The 19,784-nt window shown below is 36.1% G+C and overlaps 2 protein-coding genes across 3 annotated transcripts; one reads left to right on the forward strand and one right to left on the reverse strand.

Moving 5' to 3' along the window:
- Positions 1 to 1,452: 1,452 nt before the first annotated feature.
- Positions 1,453 to 10,664, forward strand: LOC107802512 (uncharacterized). 2 transcript variants are annotated; one of them, XM_016626030.2, is made up of 14 exons: positions 1,453 to 1,664; positions 2,055 to 2,153; positions 2,246 to 2,330; positions 3,257 to 3,326; positions 4,251 to 4,311; positions 4,423 to 4,476; positions 6,462 to 6,618; positions 6,697 to 6,787; positions 7,049 to 7,158; positions 7,896 to 8,002; positions 9,111 to 9,221; positions 9,319 to 9,434; positions 10,094 to 10,144; positions 10,350 to 10,664. In XM_016626030.2, exons 1-14 carry the CDS (start codon positions 1,575 to 1,577, stop codon positions 10,435 to 10,437), a joined length of 1,290 nt encoding a protein of 429 aa, XP_016481516.1. In that variant the 5' UTR covers positions 1,453 to 1,574; the 3' UTR covers positions 10,438 to 10,664. The 2 variants fall into 2 exon arrangements, with proteins under 2 accessions (XP_016481516.1, XP_016481517.1); XM_016626031.2 differs by having other exon boundaries at positions 1,630 to 1,760.
- A 1,558-nt stretch (positions 10,665 to 12,222) lies between these two features.
- Positions 12,223 to 14,738, reverse strand: LOC107802511 (reticulon-like protein B9). The gene is made up of 5 exons (XM_016626029.2): positions 14,545 to 14,738; positions 13,675 to 13,855; positions 13,466 to 13,595; positions 13,296 to 13,365; positions 12,223 to 12,570 (listed from the first exon to the last, which is right to left on the reverse strand). The coding sequence occupies exons 1-5, from the start codon at positions 14,654 to 14,656 to the stop codon at positions 12,401 to 12,403; spliced, it is 663 nt and encodes a 220-aa protein (XP_016481515.1). The 5' UTR covers positions 14,657 to 14,738; the 3' UTR covers positions 12,223 to 12,400.
- Positions 14,739 to 19,784: the final 5,046 nt, after the last annotated feature.

Genomic DNA, 19,784 nt, shown 5'->3' on the forward strand with positions numbered 1-19,784 from the left:
ACATCTATAACATGCATTTTCTGCATTTGGCGCTTGCACCGCTTCATGCTTTTGTTCCTTCCTTTTCCACTGCTGGTGGTGAGGAGGCTTCTTTGGTGCATTATTATTACCATGATTGGGGTTTCTTCCCCGACCACGGCCATGACCACGACTGGGGCCACGACCTCTTCCACGTTTAGCTTGGTGGAAGTTCGTCTCATTCACTTCAGGGAATGGACAAGAACCAATAGGTCGACTTTCATGATTTTTCATTAATAGCCCATTATGTTGCTCTGCTATAAGAAGATGTGAGATAAGTTCAGAATACTTTTTAAATCCCATCTCTCGATATTGCTGCTGCAGGAGCATATTCGAGGCATGAAAAGTGGTGAAAGTTTTCTCCAACATATCATGATCAGTAATATTATCACCACATAATTTCAATTGGGAAATAATTCTGAATATAGCAGAATTATACTCACTGATAGATTTAAAATCCTGTAGCCTTAGATGAGTCCAATCATAACGTGCATGTGGAAGAACGACCATCTTCAGGTGGTCATATCTATCTTTCAAATTATTCCACAGTATGACTGGATCTTTAATAGCGAGATATTTCATTTTCATGCCCCCATCAAGGTGATGGCGTAGGAATATCATTGCTTTGGTACAGTCTTGGTTTGATGCCTGATTTTTATCCTTGATGGTGTCTGCCAGACCCATCGCATCAAGATGAATTTCAGCATCAAGCACCCAAGACATATAGCTTTTGCTCGATATATCTAGGGCTACAGATTCAATTTTAGAAAGATTTGACATTATTTAGGAAAAGAAAGTTCTTACCTCTAATACTTTCAAAGTATTTGCCCGAGATGTCAGAGTCTCGTGCTGATAACGTATTATAAAATAAAGACTGTAAAGTAAAGATAAGTATAGAGAGAAACTGTTATATTATTCGAATTCAAATTGATGTACATAATGAACTGAAATCTCTTCTATTTATAGAAGAAAAGAAGCTTCTACTATACCAGATATGAATAATCTTCTACTGAGAGCAATGTTTATCCATAACGGAGTACTGAAAGGATAAGCTTATTATACCCGATATGGATAATCTTCTACCCGAGGTAATGTTTATCCATAACTAGGTACTAAAAGGATAAGCTTATTATACCCGGTATGGATAATCTTCTACCGGGTGTAATATTTATCCATAACTGGGTACTGAAAGGATAAGTTTATTATACCCAGTATGGATAATCTTCTACCGGGGGTAATATTTATCCATAACCGGGTACCGAAGTGATAAGCTTGTTAAGGAAGCTTATTTTCAATAGAGTACTAAATAGATAAACATATTTACGGTGGAGTCCCATATGGATAAGTTTTTCTTCAGGAAACTTATTTACAACGGAGTACTAAATGAACATCCATAATATAATATATTTATAACATTTTCTTAATTCTCTTTCTGGTAGCTGCAAAAACGACACCGTTGTGACGAAATCAATTTGTCGGAAATTTGACAAAAGATCGAGCGAACTAATCATAGTCGTCCATCAACGGCGACGGAACGGCAACGATCAACGGCGGCGATGGCGGATAGTTGCCTTCGAGCTCTAGTGGAAGCCATACATTCCTCTCCTACTCAAGCTGTCATTTATCTCTCCGGCGGTGCCTCTCAGGTAACCGATATGCACTGACAGTGTAAAAATTCTTTTACACTGATAATTTAGGTACATATTAGACTTGTGATGAGCAGCTAATAACTGTTGTTTCAGGTAAGTTTAATCTGATTGTGTAAAATGTTTAAACTATGTACAGAATTTAAACTCAGTTTGAAATACAAAGGCAGCTCTTTATGTTATCAACTGATCCATAGCATTTTTTTTTGATGTGATATTAAAGCAGATCAATATTATGTTTTAGTTCAATTAAATGTGATCGTATAAAAAAATTAAAATATATACTGTGAGTGCACAGAAGTTAAAATGATATGAAATACAAAGGCAGCTCTTTATGTTATCAACTGATAAAGTAGCAATTTTTTTTTTATGAAATGTTATCTTGAGCAGGCGTTGGGGTGGTTGATGTCAGTTCCAGGAGCATCGAATACTGTGCTTGAATCCGTAGTTACTTATTCCAGAATGTCTATGATTCAATTACTCGGCAAGGTCATTTAGTTTTCAAATTTAATCGTCGTTATGTTGAGATTAGCGCGAGTTCACTGCTAACACATTTGAGGTTTTTGTTTTTTCTGGAACAGGTTCCTGCTCAAGCAGCTAGTTCGCAAACGGCTGAAGAAATGGCATTGTTGGCTTATAATAGAGCATTAAAGCTTTCTAAACCAGGTCTTGATTTTGGATTATGTGATTTTTTGTCGTTCGATTATGGATTTTGTGGTTTTATCATGTGCGTGCATCTCTTAGCTAAACAAATTTGGCTCACACATTTATAGAAATTTTCTAGTTTAGTTAGGAGAAATGAGAAAATTCCGTCTGAGCAGCTAAAGCATAGCCAGATCCAAGAATAAAGGAGGCAGGTAAATAGATTAAATATGTGAGGGATGCGATCATACTAACAAGAATGTAATGGATCGCATAAGAACTCGGAAGTTAAGTGTGCTTAGCCGAGTATAGTATTAGGATGTGTGACTTCATGGAGAGTCCTCATATTGCATCTTTTACCGTCTCTAACTAGTTTTGTGTTGATGTTAGTTGATTCATATTTAAGCGTGTTGAGAATTGATTTAGAAGATAAAACTTTCAAGTGTCAAATTGAAGTGGTTGGAAGACACTGACAGCTCATCATAGATGACCACTTGAGTTAATCATGAGTGGTCTATTTGACATATGCGGATATAATGATTGGTATGCCTTGGCTAAATGATGAAGGTTTTCCTGTTATGACAAACTATAATAAACATTCTAGTGTGAAATTTGTGCTTGCTATTGAAGATGTATAAAGGCTAAAGGTACAGTCTAGAAGCCAAAGTGTACCATCTTTTCAGTTACTAGATAGCAGCACAGGTTTTTTTATTACTCTTTCTGATAAATGATCTCTTTCACAAAAAGGACAAAGCCAGATTTTTATCATTTCTCATTTTTATGTTGGATCATGTGTATGGTCGTAAAACTAGTGATGTCACTTTGAGTCAAAGTTAGACTGTTTTACACCTGTGTATTACAAAGTTTCACAATTTATTATGTAATAGCATTTTATTCTTTGATCTATGTTGTTTTTATGTGACATGCTTTCTATTTGTTTGAATGTACAGGTTCACCAGTTTTAGGTGTGGGTTTTACTGGTGCCTTGGCTAGTGCACGCCCAAAACGTGGAGATCATAGGTATTCTTGTTGCATCTATCAGTTTATCCTCATATATCCTTTCAGTTTCTTATTCTCTTAGGAGCACCTTTTGTTCGGGGTTTATCATTTTTGTTGTATGTTTCCTAGATGCACTAGGAGGGGTATACGGCTGTTTTTCATTGAATTATTCACATGAGATTTCTGTTACATAGTGTGACTACCCTAACCCCCCCCCCCGGTGGGATTATACTGGGTTGTTGTTGTTGAGTGTGACTACCCTAATTACCATTCACTTTTCCTTAAAACATTAAATGGATCAAATTAAGGGGAAAAAAGATATGCTAAGATAGATTTGTACATTTCTCTTTGAAAAGTGGGGCTGATTAACTAGAGGGTGGTTATACAAGCACAAGATAATATTAATGACAGCTGTTCCTCCTTGATCTTTATGATGTGGATGGAAATAACTGCTTTTCTTTCTGTTGGAGACATGAGAAAAGATTCTGCAATCAGATATAGAATATTTGTTGCTGTGGTTGATGAACTTCTTGTTAACACTAATCCACAACCTATTTTTGAATTTGTATTCTTTCTTCTGCTGATCAAGAAAGCACTAGCTTTTGTTGATATCTTATATGTATGGATGTTAAGAACACAGACGGATCCTTCTTTTGAAATATGTTGCTGAGTTGTGTTCATATTAGAATTGCTTCATCTCAGTGCTCATTTGTAACCCCTAATGGGAGGAATAAAGCACCAAACATTGTTGCTATAATTAAGTCTGAAAGGTTTCCATCCCTTTAAAGATTCCTGCGTCCTGTGGACCATGTTTGGATCTCTAGAAAGATGCCCTTGACAAGTCATTGATGTTCCGAGCATTGCCATTTTGATTTGTGAATGAATAACTCTTTCAGTTGTACTTCAAAATTTGGATCTCCTTCTAAGCTAGTGCTTTATGAGTAGGTTTCACTTGTCAACCAGAACGTCTAACCGACTTTGGTCCTCAACTGTTACTTTAACTAAGGTATTATTAATGCATATGTCTCATGTTGTCATCTTTACTTTCTTTATATTAGGATCCTTGGATTTCTATTGCTGAAGTATTATTTCGCTTAAACTGAATGAACTAATACAGGGGCTGCGGACTCGTGAGCAGGAAGATGGAGTCTCAAGTCAATACTTAATCAAGGTGTATATGAAATTTTGAGATATTTTCTGAAAAAGGAATTAGGAACCTTACTATCTTGTTGTTTTTATTCTGCTTTTATATGGCTTTTTGGTGTTGTCCCTTGTCTATATTTTCATTAATGTGATGCTTATGCTTTCCTGAGCCAAGGGTCTATTGGAAACAACCTCTCTATCGTCACAAGGTAGGGGTAAGGTATGCGTACACACTACCCTCCCCAAACCCCACAGTGTGGGATAATACTGGGTATTGTTGTTGTTGTTTTTTTTTGAATTGGTAACTATTGTATATATTATAACAATCAGTACATAGGTTGCACTGAAAACCAAATTTACATAGAGAGAATTTATAGATATTCTAATTTGAGACCTAGCAGGATCCTAGAATGTCTATGATTGTCAATGTATCTTCTGTGTACATCTTTTTGCACCAAAAACAAAATAGAAGAATACAATTGAGTTTGATCTTCTGCATTGAGTTGCTTCTATCTTCAAAACATCTAGTATTCCTTTCTCTCCAGACTGTCCACCAAATACATGCCGGAACAGTCCTCCATCTATCTCTACTAGTTGCTTCAGCTCCAGCTTCTTCCCAGCTATAGATGACATCTTTAATCCTGAATGGCATTGACCATGAGATACCCCTAAGACTAATAAAGATTTTCCATAGTTGGTCTGTAATCTTGCAGTGTAGAAACAGATGGTTGACAGTTTCTGCATTTTCCCCACACAAAAAAACATCTTGAACACATAGAAATTCCCCTTTTTATGAGATTATCCTGGGTTAAAACCGCCTCCTTTGCTAGTAGCCAAGTAAAGCATGCTACCTTGTATGGAATCTTTGTTTTCCATATATGTTTCCAAGGCCATGTGTCTACCTGTTGATTATCATGATTCAAAATCTTATATGCATCCTTCACTCGGTAAATCCCTTTGTTGCACCTCTTCCACCATATTGAATCCAAACCTTCCTGTAGTCCTGTAAATGCTTCCAGCTCTTTGTAGAGTTCAGTTAATCTTGTTATCTCCCAGTCATTCAGCTGTCTTCTTAGAGCTATTTCCCATCCTTGACAACTCCTCATATCAGCGATTGTCTTATGCTGGTTTTGTGCTAAACCGAACATATCTGGGTATCTTTCCTTTAAGCTTCCCATTCCTAGCCAGTTATCATTCCAAAATGATGTGTTCCTTCCGTTGTTCACTCTTATGGAGGAGTGATTCTTCATTATTGGCCAAAGTTCTCTGATTGATTTCCACACACTTACTCCATATGATGTACTGACTTTTTTTGACACCCAATTGTTTTCTTCACCATACTTGGCTTTGATCACTTTGACCCATAAAGATTGGGGTTCTTTAGAGTACTTCCATAACCATTTAATTCTAAGAGCCTTGCTTTGATTCTTCAAATTCCTTATCCCTAATCCACCTTGTTTTTTATCCATTGTTGTTGTCTTCCAATTGACCAAATGGAAGACCTTTTTCTCCTTATTGCCTTGCCAGAGGAATGTTCTTCGGAGTTTGTCCAATCTCTGTAAAATGCTTGATGGAATTGGGAACAAAGACATCATGTAAGTAGGTAGAGAGTCTAATACTGAGTTGATTAGAACTAGCCTACCCCCCAATGATAGATACTGCGATTTCCATCTTGACAACTTCTTCTCACACTTTTCTATGACTGAATACCAGATTTCTTTTGATTTGGATCTTGCACCAAGAGGCATCCCCAGGTAAACAGTTGGTAGGGACCCAACTTCTCCTCCCAATATCTGAGTCAGTTGCCCCATGTTGTTAACTTCATTAATGGGAAAAATGGTATTGTTGTTGTTGTTGTTGTTGTATTTGGGTAATTATACAAGTTCAACATACAACTGCTCTGGTTTCATCAATCATATGCCTGAACAAAATGTACAAGTACATGGCTAATCCTTCTATGCTGGATCTATCTATCCCATAGATTATCATATTAGCTTCTGCCATCTGGTTCAGGCAATTGCAAATGCTAGCAAGGTTCCAGGAACTTTTGTTCCAGACTTGACTGAATCAGAAGTTCCAGATGAATATGAAAGGCAGTTTGATGAAGATGAAGAGCTAGAGCAACTTCTCACTGGGACTATATGCTTCAAAATGTATCCATTCTCAAGCGGTATGTGTAAATGCAATCAAGATAGTCACTTTCAGAAGCCAAAGATTCAGTACATATGTTGATACAGGAACTTTGCAGACACGTCCGATGCACAAAGGAAAATAATTCTATCTGGTTCCTTTAATCCATTGCATGATGGTCACATTAAGCTCTTGGAAATTGCAACTAGGTACACATCTCTAACCATCAAGCGTGATTTTCAACTATTGAAAAGATTGATTTCTTGTACACATTGAGAAAAGATGTTTATCTCTTAAGGAATTACATCTTTCTGCAGAGTGCCAAACTTTTCCCTTCAAATTTTACAAGGAAAAGAAAACCAAAGATGTGTAGCACATTTTTGAGCTTCGAGTTTGAAGTCTTCACTTGCAGAGAAAAATATTATGCTTTTAATGTAATATTATTCACTTCATGTTTTTATTTCATGCAGCATTTGTGGTGGTGGATATCCATGCTTTGAGTTGTCAGCTGTCAATGCAGACAAACCTCCATTGGCAATATCTCAGATCAAAGATCGTGTTAAGCAATTTGAAAAAGTTGGTATGAACGTACATATATGTTATCATGTTTTGCCGTCATTTTAATATTTTTAATCTTTGGGTATTGTAAAATGAAAAGTAAGGTCTAAGTTAGTGATGAAATTTAGCTTGATCAATCAAACCTCTGAAGAGGATCAGTGTACCAGGTGAAATGTTACAAACTTGAGTTATCTAAGTTTCAATAGAAAAAGGAGAAAAGAAAAATTTAGCAGAGGAAATTGATATTAGAATGGCATGGTGGTCTTGCTTGCCTCTGGTTCTATTACCCAGAGTAACAGAACTCTATTTGCATTCAGACATATCCTTGATAAGGAACCAATGGAAAAGTGAAAATTTATTTCATCAAAAATTAAATTGAGACCTCACAGAAAGCAGGGGTTGAGAATTGACTATGATGAGCTTGTTTTTTTAATTCTTTTCCAACACATCGCAAAGGCTTTGAATGCTGAACTGCAGTTTGAGGTTTTCCCGTACCATCTGATGGAAACTGATCGTCAAAGTGCCTCTCCGTTATTACTTCAATACAAATAGAAACACAAGAAAAAGAAATTCGAGAGAAGTATATGCTCTCAGTACTGTTTAGCCATACAAGTTTCATATCCTAGTATGAAGAAAAGTAATATTCCAAATTTCATGTTATCCAAGAAGAGAAAAGACTTAGCCATGGCATTAAATTCTTCCCTATTTCCATTATCCAAATATGCTGGTGTTTGAATGGCTTCAGCCTTTGAATTGCAGGAAAGACGGTGATAGTGTCGAACCAGCCATATTTTTACAAGAAAGCAGAACTTTTTCCTGGCAGCGCTTTTGTCATTGGTGCTGACACAGTTGCAAGACTTGTACATGTAAGGTTTTGTCAATTTATTTTATAACATTGTGATTACATGAAATCAAGAATTTAGTAAACGATCTCTCTCTCTCTCTCTCTCTCAAACATCTCTATTTTGCTTTCCATTTCTAATATCATACCATCAGAAAAGTGTCGGCCTCTTTCTGTCTGGCAAATGTTGTTTCCCAGAACTGTCCTCGGCTTCTCACTACTTGCCTAGAGAACCATAAGTTGTAGAGCGGTCTATGCACTTTATATGCTCTGACTTTCTAGGTCATCTCTCTTATTTAGTTATTCTACATTCTTTTGGTTAAGTGTCCCACAACTCTTTTGGTGAAGACTTCAACTTCAATGCTACAACACCTTTTAGTAGCTTTGATATCAGAAGAGCTGTAGTTCAATAATACTTCATCCAAAAAAGAGAGCTGTAGTTCAACAATGATGTGTGATATTACCTATATCACTTATTCTACAGACTTCTGCTGCAGAGTAGCTTGCTCCCTTTCTCTATCACTGTATTCATAAGTCTTTGTAGCTCATTACATGCTGAGGTGAAAGGTTTATTGGGCTGCCCTTGATGTTTGCTGATAGTTAAACTTGGGCTTAACAGTAATAGAAATCTGCCTATCTGGAAAATGCTGGGACAGTGTGCTTCATATTTTGTTCTTTTGTTAGTGAACAGAAATGGCAGCATTGTTGGTGGTACTTGATAGGCTGGTGCCTTTTTATTTTAATATTTTCTTAAATCTTTTTGTGTTTTCTTGTACTAGAATTTATGGTCTCGTCTACTTAGTTTGGAAACACAATTATTGGGAGGAAGATAATTTGTGTCGAATTTTTTTTGTGATAGAATCCAGCCGGATAGCTGGTTTCTATAAGTGAACTAGCACCTCATGCAAAGTTATATTTATGTATAGAGACATTAGCAGTCAACTATAAGATTACGTTGGCAGAAGGAGATTAACCAAAGATGTGTGCTCGGAAATAGAAAAGGTGGTCTTTATTTTGTGGTTAAATTCTGCTTTTGCATATTCAACTTATTCTGATAAACGGGGCAATAAGCTGCTATAGAAAGGAAGCTTTACAAAATGTACATACTGATTTCTGCTAGTTACTCTTGCCAGCCAAAGTATTATGGTGATGACTATGGAAAGATGTTGGAGATACTTCTGGGATGTAAAAACACAGGATGTACTTTTCTGGTTGGTGGTCGAAATGTTAATGGAACTTTCAAGGTACATACTTCGTAACAAACTCAGCGCGACCTTCATGTATTTTATCACTTTAGCTTTTTGAAACTCTTATGAATTTTGTATCATCTGATTTCTCTAGGTTCTTGAGGATTTCGACATTCCAGCAGAGCTGAAAGACATGTTTGTGCCTATACCGGTCGACAAATTCCGCGTGGATATATCCTCCACTGAAATCCGGAAGAGTAAAGGACTTTTGTAAGCTGTTTGTATCATTCTCACCTAACTTCTATACATTGCTACTTGGCATCGTCTAAACAATTGGTTTTCTCTATGTAACATGAAAATAAAAGTCAAAAAGAAAAGAACAGAAGTGATAACAGAGAAAGCAAGCTCTATTCGTTTTTCATCGTTTTGCGTTGCTTTTCCAGTTTCCACAGAACTGAGAATGTGAGGAATTGTTATACTCTGATATGGGTATTCTTTCTAACATTTGTATATTAATTGATGCTTGGTTTTTAAATATTATGCCCTTTAACCAAGGCTTAAGGCTCTAGGTTCTGTTAATTATATACTTAAATCATTGGCTTAAGCTATTCTTTTTCTTTCAGTAGGACGTTTTTTGGGCTATTGCTTACAGTCTACTCACAAAAATATCTGACAGAGAATTGTACAGTTGAACATCGCCACCAAAGTATTGCAATGAAATGTAATCGAGCTATCACCCGCCCCCTCCCCAAACCACCCCCAAGAGAAACCCAGCCCCATTACAAATAGAGAGTATGCAGAAGGAAAGGAATTTCTCAGCGACTTATAGACTATAGTCTACTAGTATCAGTGGAAGTCTTCCACGTAATAGGTCTGGATTCGATTCTCACTATTTCCTTTCTCCCCCCTTTCCTTTTCTTACTTTTCAGGCTCCACATCCGGCACCACAGCCTGCACCACATCCGGCGCCATAATTATCGGTATGGGTTGTCGCTTCCTTCTCTTTAGAAATACCATCTGCACAAGAGAAGATGATTGTTGAAATGATACACAGACTAACCAAAATCATCAACCACAGACCCCAAATGTCAACCTGTGCAATATCTTCAACACCTCTTCCTTCCCAGCTTCCAACTGTTACTTTCAATTCCCTAACCATATTTGTCTAAGTGGCTATTTTAACAGGTGTTTTGATAAGAGCAGTTCTACTGACTTCTTATCACCAAAAATGAGTTTCTCTTATCAAGTTAGGAAAGGAGTTGATGGCTTTTAAGGATGGTTGAGACTTAATAATGAGTGGTCAAAATAAACTACCTTGTGTTTTGGGTAAAGGGTTCTGACTTTTTGGCAGTGCTTATCCAAATATGGTAGAATACTTGGGCACATGGCTAAATGCAGTGTGAACAGATTCTTATTTGTGATTCACACAATTGCAAAAGTTGTAGAGCGTAAGTAGTGGGATATTTATTTTTTCTATTTGATAAATACCTTTATTTGACCCTTCGTAGAACTTAAAAGGTTCGACTTGATTATATATACTTTTGACGCTTATCCGTTATTAGGTTTAGTTAGGTGGTTGCCAAGAAATAGTTATGCATAGGATAGCATAATGTATTTCGAAATAGTGAGTTACTCATGCTACTACCATCAGACTTGCTAGAAATACATTGTGAATTTTTTGTTTAAATTTGAAAGTTGTTTGGTAGTAACTTTAAGACAAGAGAGGTTGCTATGATGGTAAGCAACCTCCACTTCCAACCAAGAGGTTGTGAGTTCAAGTCTTCCCAAGAGTAAGGTGAGAAGTTTTTGGAGGGAAGGATGTTGGAGGTCTATTTTGGAAACAGCCTCTCTACCCCAGGGTAGGGGTAAGGTCTGCGTACACACTACCTTCCCAGACCCCACTAAGTGGGATTATACTGGGTGGTTGTTGTTGCAGTTTGGTAGTAACTTGTTTGCTAGCTGGAAGTTGGTTGAAAGTTTGATTACAACTTTTTGTCAAATCATTCCCAGCTTTTATACGAAGGTACGGAGTGAATTGGCTAACAACTTGACGAAGTTTATACTTATTTAGGTAATTCTTGCCACGACACTTCACAACTTTTATAGCAAAAATGAGGAATTAGTGTTTACTATTTAATTTTTATAACTAAAAAATTTCACGATATTATAAATAGCCATGAAATTTTAATCTTCGTAATTATTGCTGCATGCTAGCCAATAACTAAGAATAGAAAGCAAAAAAGGAGAATAAGAGACCCTGAATAACTCTCATGAAAAGTCAATACTAAAATTTATTTCAAACTATCCAGTGACATCTGGATATTTGGTTTAAATGCATGTAAAGATTCTTCATTAGGTAATCGAAACTTCTAGAGCTTCACGTTCCTGCATATCTATGTATATGAATTCTAACCTTCGAGGCAATGACGATAGGGACTTGTCTTCGTGTAAAGTAGATGGATATGACACTTGTCACGAGCAGATATAGAGCTAGAATTTTAAATTTTGAAAAAGTTAGTTAACTAGGTATTGAACAGGATTTGAACTAAAGTAATTGAGTTCTATCGAACCCGTAAATAGAACTGTAATTTTGCCGAGATGTTACAAAAAGTTACACTATATATAAGTAACATATATATATTTTTTGATTTCTCATCCAATATTTGATATCCCACATTGGGGGTAAAACGTTCCCTAACAAAGACGATTTCATACCCAGGACTCGAACTCAAGACCTCTAGTTAAGGATGAAGCTCCACCACAATCTTTATTGGTAGTAAAATATTAAATTTTAGAGGTATATAACATATATTGAACTTCTTTAATGGAATTTTTTTTTTACTTTTTTCAATTTTGAACACCATTGGAAAATTTTGCCTTCGCCACTGCCGCCCCTGATGGGCAACAAGCATGATCCTTTTTTCTTTTTAATTATTCGTATACGGTACTAACTTACTGGTCTGATTAAGTCATGTCCCCGTCGCATAAGACTCATTAAGAAAAGATAAACCACGATTTCTTCGTTATTTATGATTTATCTAAAATCATGAGAGTCCAATGAAATTACCTCTCCAAGTTGTAGAATGAAAATACAAGTAATTACAGCAGTAACAGCATAATCTCTTCATCTTTTACGGTATTTACATGTACAATTAAATTGTTTACAATTCAAACATATCCACAGCTGATTTCTTGAACTTGTTTTTTTTTTTGTTTTTTCAACTTTGAGAGATGACTCAATACTTTTTCCTTTGCTTGACAGGTCCTCTTGGAATCTTGTTAAGAACTTCTGTATCAAATTTCTTGTATAGTTTCTTCATATCTTGGTTACCTTGGCTTAATAGATAATCCACCTCATTTTGATACCTTTCATACAGAGCTGGTAATGTTGCCAAACACATAAAACCTATAATCCAATTCAACACACAAGACGTCATAATTCGAATCATACTGTCACGAGTTTGAAGGGAACTTTGGCATAACTGGTATGATGTGACCAAGAGGTCACGGGTTCGTGCCGTGGAAATCGTCTTTTACAGAAATACACTCTCGTGGTCTGACCCTTCTTCGGACCCGTACATAACCGGAGCTTAGTGGATCGGGTTGCCTTTTTATTGTCACGAGTTTGAATCCCGCCCATTTGAATATTTTTTATTTTTGTGTTAATTATTGCCTCAGTTTCATCATATGTGACTGTGTTTGACTGGACTTTAAAGTTTGAGAAAAAAAGATTTTTGGAATTTGCATGCAGTTTAAACATGCCATGATATTTTGGTGGCCGTAAATGAATGTCATTAAGGATAAAATTAAAAAAATTAAAATTAAATCATTTCCAAATGTAGAACTTTGCCTTTCTTTTTGACACTATTTCCTTTTTAGTCCGTTAAGAATTAAACAAGAATGATACATTTCAATATTTGAAAATAAGTTAACGTAAGATTTCTCATTTTACGGTTAATGACATGAGTTCATAGCCACACAATTGTCATGGTATATATTTAAGAAAACACGTCCTAAAAGTCTTTTTTCTTTTTAAATTATATGCTCAGTCTAATAGGTTCATATAAAATAAAACGGGGGCGAGTATGCTATAAAAGAAACAAAAATAAGATCAAGATTGCAAAATCTTACCTAAGTACAATAGATTCAGAGAGCTGAAGTAATTTCCAATAACTGATAATATCCATAGGAAAGTGATTGCCTAGACCCATAAAAACCAAAGAGTAAAGTCAAAACAAAATTCAATAGAAAATAAAAGCAAAAGGGTTGATGAAATTGCATAGGAAATGCGATATATTTACCAGGAAAAATGTTCTTAAATCTTTCCCAGATGAAATCTCATAGATTTTCACTAAAATAGAGTTGAATTTCCCACATAACCATCTGAATGTTGAATCTGAAATCATAATTGCCCGAAAATCGGGAGGACTCCTACAAAATAATAAATATAAAAAACTCTTTATACTTCGAGATATATAAGTTAAACTCAAATAGATATAGTAAAAAATACCAGTCAACAAATCCAGCTCCCATAGACCAAATGAAGAGAATTAACATCAAGATCATGGAAATGTGACACAATAGAGTTACAAAATTGTATTCCATAACTTCAAAAAGGGACCAAATTATTGTGAATCCCATTAATATTGAAGCTGTTAACGTCCTGTCCCTCCATAATAATATGTCCGCAACTGCAAAGAAATTAAATGAAAAAAACCAAGGTATATCATTAGATAATTTTATGGATTTTGTCTTCAACTTTTCGTTTATTATTGTACCTAAAGTCAACAACAAGAACAAGAACAAGAACAACAACAACAACAACACAGTAAAATCCCACAAGTAGGGTCTGGGGAGAGTAGAGTGTACGCAGACCTTATCCCTACCCTATAGGAATAGAAAGGCTGTTTCCGAAAGACATTCAGCTCAAGAAGAAGAAAAAAAATAATAGATAATAGATCAGTAACAACAACAGAAGCCAGAAAAATAATATGTGCATCGTAAGAAATAAAATATAGATGGAAAACCAATAACAATAACAAGTAATAATGCCATATAAAATAATGTGGAAACTACATAAACTGTATCTAAAGTCATAAAACTAATTTTTATACTAGTATCTAACTCAACTACGCCTATATATCACAAAAAAAGAAAGAAAAATATGCTAATTAAAATAAAATTGTCATGTAAGTATAGTCACATTAATAATTCACCTTACACAATATCTACGTGACTCTACTTTCGTCTTTCACCATGTGGCACATCATGGTTTTTAAAATGTTTTTTTTAAAGTGGGTCGGAAAATAGTTAAAAGATTTAGAATTGGAAATGCTGCAAAAGTGATTTTTTTTAAAAATAAATAAATAAAAGAATATACCTTTTCCTCCTCCAAGAATTGCATGCATGGGTTTTTCATGAGTAAAAAATCTTCTTAGAGGTGCTGAAGATGAAGGGCGTAGGTCATCAGAATCAGAAGAATAGATAGGCATATTTCTGATGATTTTATGAAAAATATTTGTCTAATATTGCTGAATTTTGAGGACTTATTGAAGTTTGAATATGAGAATAGTAGGGTTTTAATTTTATAGGTAGTTGTAATTCTAAAATTTGGGAGCCCAAGAAGTATATACATACAAGCAAAGAAAAGAATGGCTTTAGCACAGCATTGAAGTTTTGCTTCACAAATATGAAACCTAGCTAGCTTCTTTGTTATTATAGCATTGTTATTTCACCTTCTTTGGAATATGTTATTTAACATAGAAAGTAAGGTGTATTCATGTAGAAAATACATCATAAAAATTGAAATAATTTTACTTGTTGGAATTAAGAAAAAAATCTCTTTGTATCTCAATCACGTGTTTAACATTTAGAAACGCCCTCTTGTAAACATGCTACAAGGTACAATAGATCTAATGTTGCCCGGACCTTTTCTGCAAGGTGCATAGCGGACGTTTAATGCAACGGGTTGTTTTTTTATTTTGTTTCTTAGGCACAATTTATGATGAAATTGATGAGTTTTACGCTGGTTGCTAGGCTACCACAATTTACCTTATTTTATTAGGGTTTAAAATCGACAATTTAAGCAAGCTCACACATGTGAAGATGAAAATAATAAATACAGTCAAACCTCTCTGTGAATGATGTAAGTGTATTTCACTCCATGCTTAAAATGATAAATTACATCGAGAATATATACACAAAAGCTAGACACATAAGTCAACAATGCATCCCTGAGGTCATGCCTTCTACCTACAATATTTGACTATCTATCCGACATACAATCTTATATTTGAAATACTCTCTGACAATATCTAACACTCCCCCTCAAGATAGAGCATACATGTTATATGCTCCAAGCTTGCTACAAATTGTGTTCAATCCGAGCTCCTCTAAGGGACTTAGTAAGCACATCTGCCAACTGGTCATTTGAACCGACGAAGCTGGTGGCAATGCATCCGGACTCAATCTTCTGCCGAATAAAATGACAATCTACCTCTATATGTTTCGTTCTTTCATGAAAAAGGGGGTTAGAGGCAATATGAAGAGCATCTTGATTGTCACATATAAGCTTCATCTGTTTGAATTTCGACACATTTCAATTCTTGAAGGAGTTGTTTCAACCAAATAAGCTCGCATGTAGCAAGGGCCATAGCTCGATATTCTGCTTCTGCACTAGATCTGGCAATAACATATTGTTTTTTTACTTTTCCAAGAGATTAGATTTCCCCCAATCATGATACAGTACCCAGAAGTAGATCGTCTATCTGACAGAGAACTTGCCCAATCAGCATCAGAATATCCAACAATGTATGTATGTCCTTGCCCTGGAGCTTTTTTGATGTATCTTAGGATGCGAATTACTGCGTCCCAATGATCTTTACACGGATCTTGGAGAAACTGACTAACCACACTTACTGCAAATGAAATATCAGGTCGTGTGATAGTAAGATAATTTAGTTTACCGACCAGTCTTCGATATCTGCCAGGGTCATTCAATGGCTCCCCCTGTCCAGGGACGAGTTTGACATTTGGATCCGTAGGAGCGTCAATAGGTTTGCAGTTTAACATGCATGTTTCCTCTAGTATGTCCAAAGCCTATTTTCTTTGTGAGATAACAATACCTGTCTTGGATTGTGCTACCTCGATTCCCAAGAAATACTTTAACTTCCCCAAGTCCTTAGTTTGAAAGTGACGGAATAGATGCTGCTTTAGTTGAGATATTCCTTCTTGATCATTTCTGTCATCAACATAAACGACCAGATAAATATTATTTTCTGGACCATTATGTCGATAGAAAACGGAGTGATCTGCTTTACTTCGAGACACCCCAAATTGTTGGACAACAGAGCTAAATCTTTCAAACCATGATCTCGGAGATTGCTTAAGGCCATATAGTGAACGTTTCAGCCGACATACTAAGTTTGACTCCCCCTGAGCAATAAACCCAGGAGGTTGCTCCATATAAACTTCCTCAGCAAGCTCACCATGTAAGAAAGCATTCTTTATATCTAGTTGATGAAGCGACCAACGATGCATTGCTGCTAATGATATAAGCAGTGGTACATATGTAATTTTGGCAACGGGGGAGAATGTGTCACCATAATCAAGGCCATAAATCTGGGTGTATCCTTTAGCAACAAGGCGAGCTTTCAGGCGATCAATTGTTCCAACTGAACCTACATTTACTGTATAGATCCACCGACATCCAATAATAGATTTTCCATTCGGTAACTGGACCGATTCCCAAGTGTTATTGGTCTTTAGAGCAGTCATTTCTGCGATCATAGCACCTTTCCACCCTGAATGTTCCAATGCTTCACCAACAGTCTTTGGTATAGGTACATGAGATAAAACAGATATAAAGGTATAATATAATGGGGACAATCGATGATAACTTAAGCAGTTAAATCGTACTGGTTTATGAGTAGTATGTATACCTTTGTGTATGGCAATTGGTGGAGTTACTGCATCTGATGAAGGCATGACTGGAGCAGGTGACTTAGGAGCAAGAGATGAGTCATGGGGGGCTGCCAATGTATCCAGATCAGGTGTAGTGCTATCATTAGTATTAGCTAGAGGTACTTGGAGAGGAGGAGGAGAGCCCTCAAGGCTATCTGGAAGACTAACCTACGGTACAGGAAACATAGGCACTGGCAAAACTTGAGGCATCAAATTTCGGTTTGTAGTGTTTAGTGGAAAATAGGGAGACGTCTCAAAGAAGGTTACATCCACAGAGATCAAATATTTATGTTCTTTTGGATCATAAAATTTATAACCTTTATGGTAACAAGAGTATCCAAGAAAGACACACTTAATTGACTTTGGTTGGAGTTTGTCATTTCCAGGACTGTGATCATGAACAAAGCAAGTACATCTAAACACTCTCAAAGGTAAATGATAGGGATTTTGACCTGGAAAGAGAATTGAGTGAGGACTTTGATGTTGCAACACAGAAGAAGACATCCTATTGATTAGATAGCAAGCAATGAGAACAACATCTCCCCAAAAACGAAGAGGAATGTGATGGTGTATAAGTAAGGTACAAGCAGTTTCAATGAGATGCCGATTTTTACGTTCGACGACTCCATTTTGTTGAGGAGTATATGCACAAGAAGTCTGATGAGTGATTTCTTGAGATGACATGAAACTAGTGAAGGGGGATGATAAATACTCTTTTGCATTGTCACTGTGTAATACCTTTACTGAAACACCAAATTGATTATTTACATCAACGCAAAATTTTGAAAAATAGAAAACAATTCAGAACGATTTTTCATTAGAAATACCCATGTGCAACAGGAGAACACATCAATAAAGGTAACAAAATACTGAAATCCTAAACTTGAAATAACACGAATAGGACCCCAAACATCTGAGTGAAAAATTTCAAACATAGATGAAGCCCTATTATTGACTCTTTTAGGAAATAAAGTGCAAGTGTGTTTCCCAAGCTGACAAGATTCACATTCAAAAAAAGACAATGTGGAAAGATTAGGAATTAATTTTTGAAGTTCTGAAAGACTCGGGTGGCCTAAACGACTGTGGAGTAGATCAGCTAACGCAGCGGTAGTGAAGACAACTGGTGGTTGTGATCTGGACATATGATATAGTCCCTGTGACTCATATTCTGTTCCAATCGTCTTCCCCGTTCTCTAGTCCTGCACGACAACAGAGTTAGCAAAAGAAGTGACAGAACAATTAAGACTTTTGGTTAATTTACTAATGGAAATCAAATTGAATGAGCATTCTGGAGCAAATAAAACTGACTTTAAAGAGATAGAGGGAAGAAGTTGCACTTCTCCTATTCCTTTTACTGCAGTTCGCAAGCCATTAGCAAGGGTAACCGCAGAGAGGGTTGAGGAAGGAATAAGGTTTGAAAAAAGATTTTGATTACCGGAGATATGGTCAGATGCACCAGAGTCCAGTATCCATGAGCAATTGGGTGAAGACCTTCTCAGACAAGCAAAGGAATTACTAGTTTTTGAGGTGCCAGATGAGAGTGATTATTGTTTAGCCGCTTGATACTGCAGGTAATTACTATAATACACTCCAGATAAAGTAATAAAATCAGCATGTTGATCATCTGTTTCACCACCATTTTGAATCATATGGGCTGTACTGCGATTGTTTATACGTGATGGTCGACCATGTAGTTTCCAACAAGTTTGGCGAGTATGGCCTGGCTTGTTGCAATAATTGCAGTAGGGTCTGGTGCTTTTACCTTTTCCTCTTTGAGAGACATTTTGTTCTTGTGGATTTTCATTTTGCACAACTAATACAGATGTCTCCACTTTATTAGTATCATGTGTTTCTGTTCTAATACGCAATAGTCGAGCTGAAATATCACCTAATGAAGGAACTACTGAGCTTGCCAAAATCTGATCCTTTACAGGGCTGAGATCAGATCGAAGTCCTTTCAGTACCAAAACCATAAAGAACCTATCTCTTTATTGCTCCTGGGTGGTGAAACTTGTAGTAAATGGCATAAGTGAGTCAAATTGATCTTTCAAGGTATCTATGTGTCCTAAATAACTCGCCATATCTTGATTGTTCTGCTGAAGTTGGACTAAATCCAAAACTACTTTGTATATTCGTTGTATATCGTTCGTATACAAAGCTTTAGCTTTAGTCCAAACTTTATAGCAAGTTTTACAAGATTGAAACAAGTTCAGTAATTTAGGATCCAAAAAGTTCCATAAAAAATTACATAATTGTGCATCAATTCGAGTCCACTTAGTCTTTTCACTAGTGCCAATTTCACTAGCATTTTTGACTAAGTGATCCTCATATCCCTGTCCCAGGAACCACATCTCAACTGAAGAAGACCACGGTGAGTAATTATTACTACCTTGTAATTTAACAGTAGTAATAGTGGAAGGATTTGAAATTGAAGAGAAAAATGGTTTGACTTCTTCTACTGTGGATGACTCACCTGTCTGTGAAGAATCATCTTGCTCCGACATTTTGAGATTCTAATTCCGAAAAGATTAAATAGGTAAAAATAATATGTTGCAAATAGCTTCCACTAGAATCCAAAATAAGCCAAAGTAATGGTTTGATGTAGAGGAAAAACGGATATCAATAGTGAACTTTTTGAAAAAAAACAATAAAGAGGTG

This window comes from Nicotiana tabacum, chromosome 20 (genome assembly GCF_000715075.1).
Source record: "Nicotiana tabacum cultivar K326 chromosome 20, ASM71507v2, whole genome shotgun sequence".
NCBI classification, from domain to species: Eukaryota; Viridiplantae; Streptophyta; class Magnoliopsida; order Solanales; family Solanaceae; genus Nicotiana; species Nicotiana tabacum.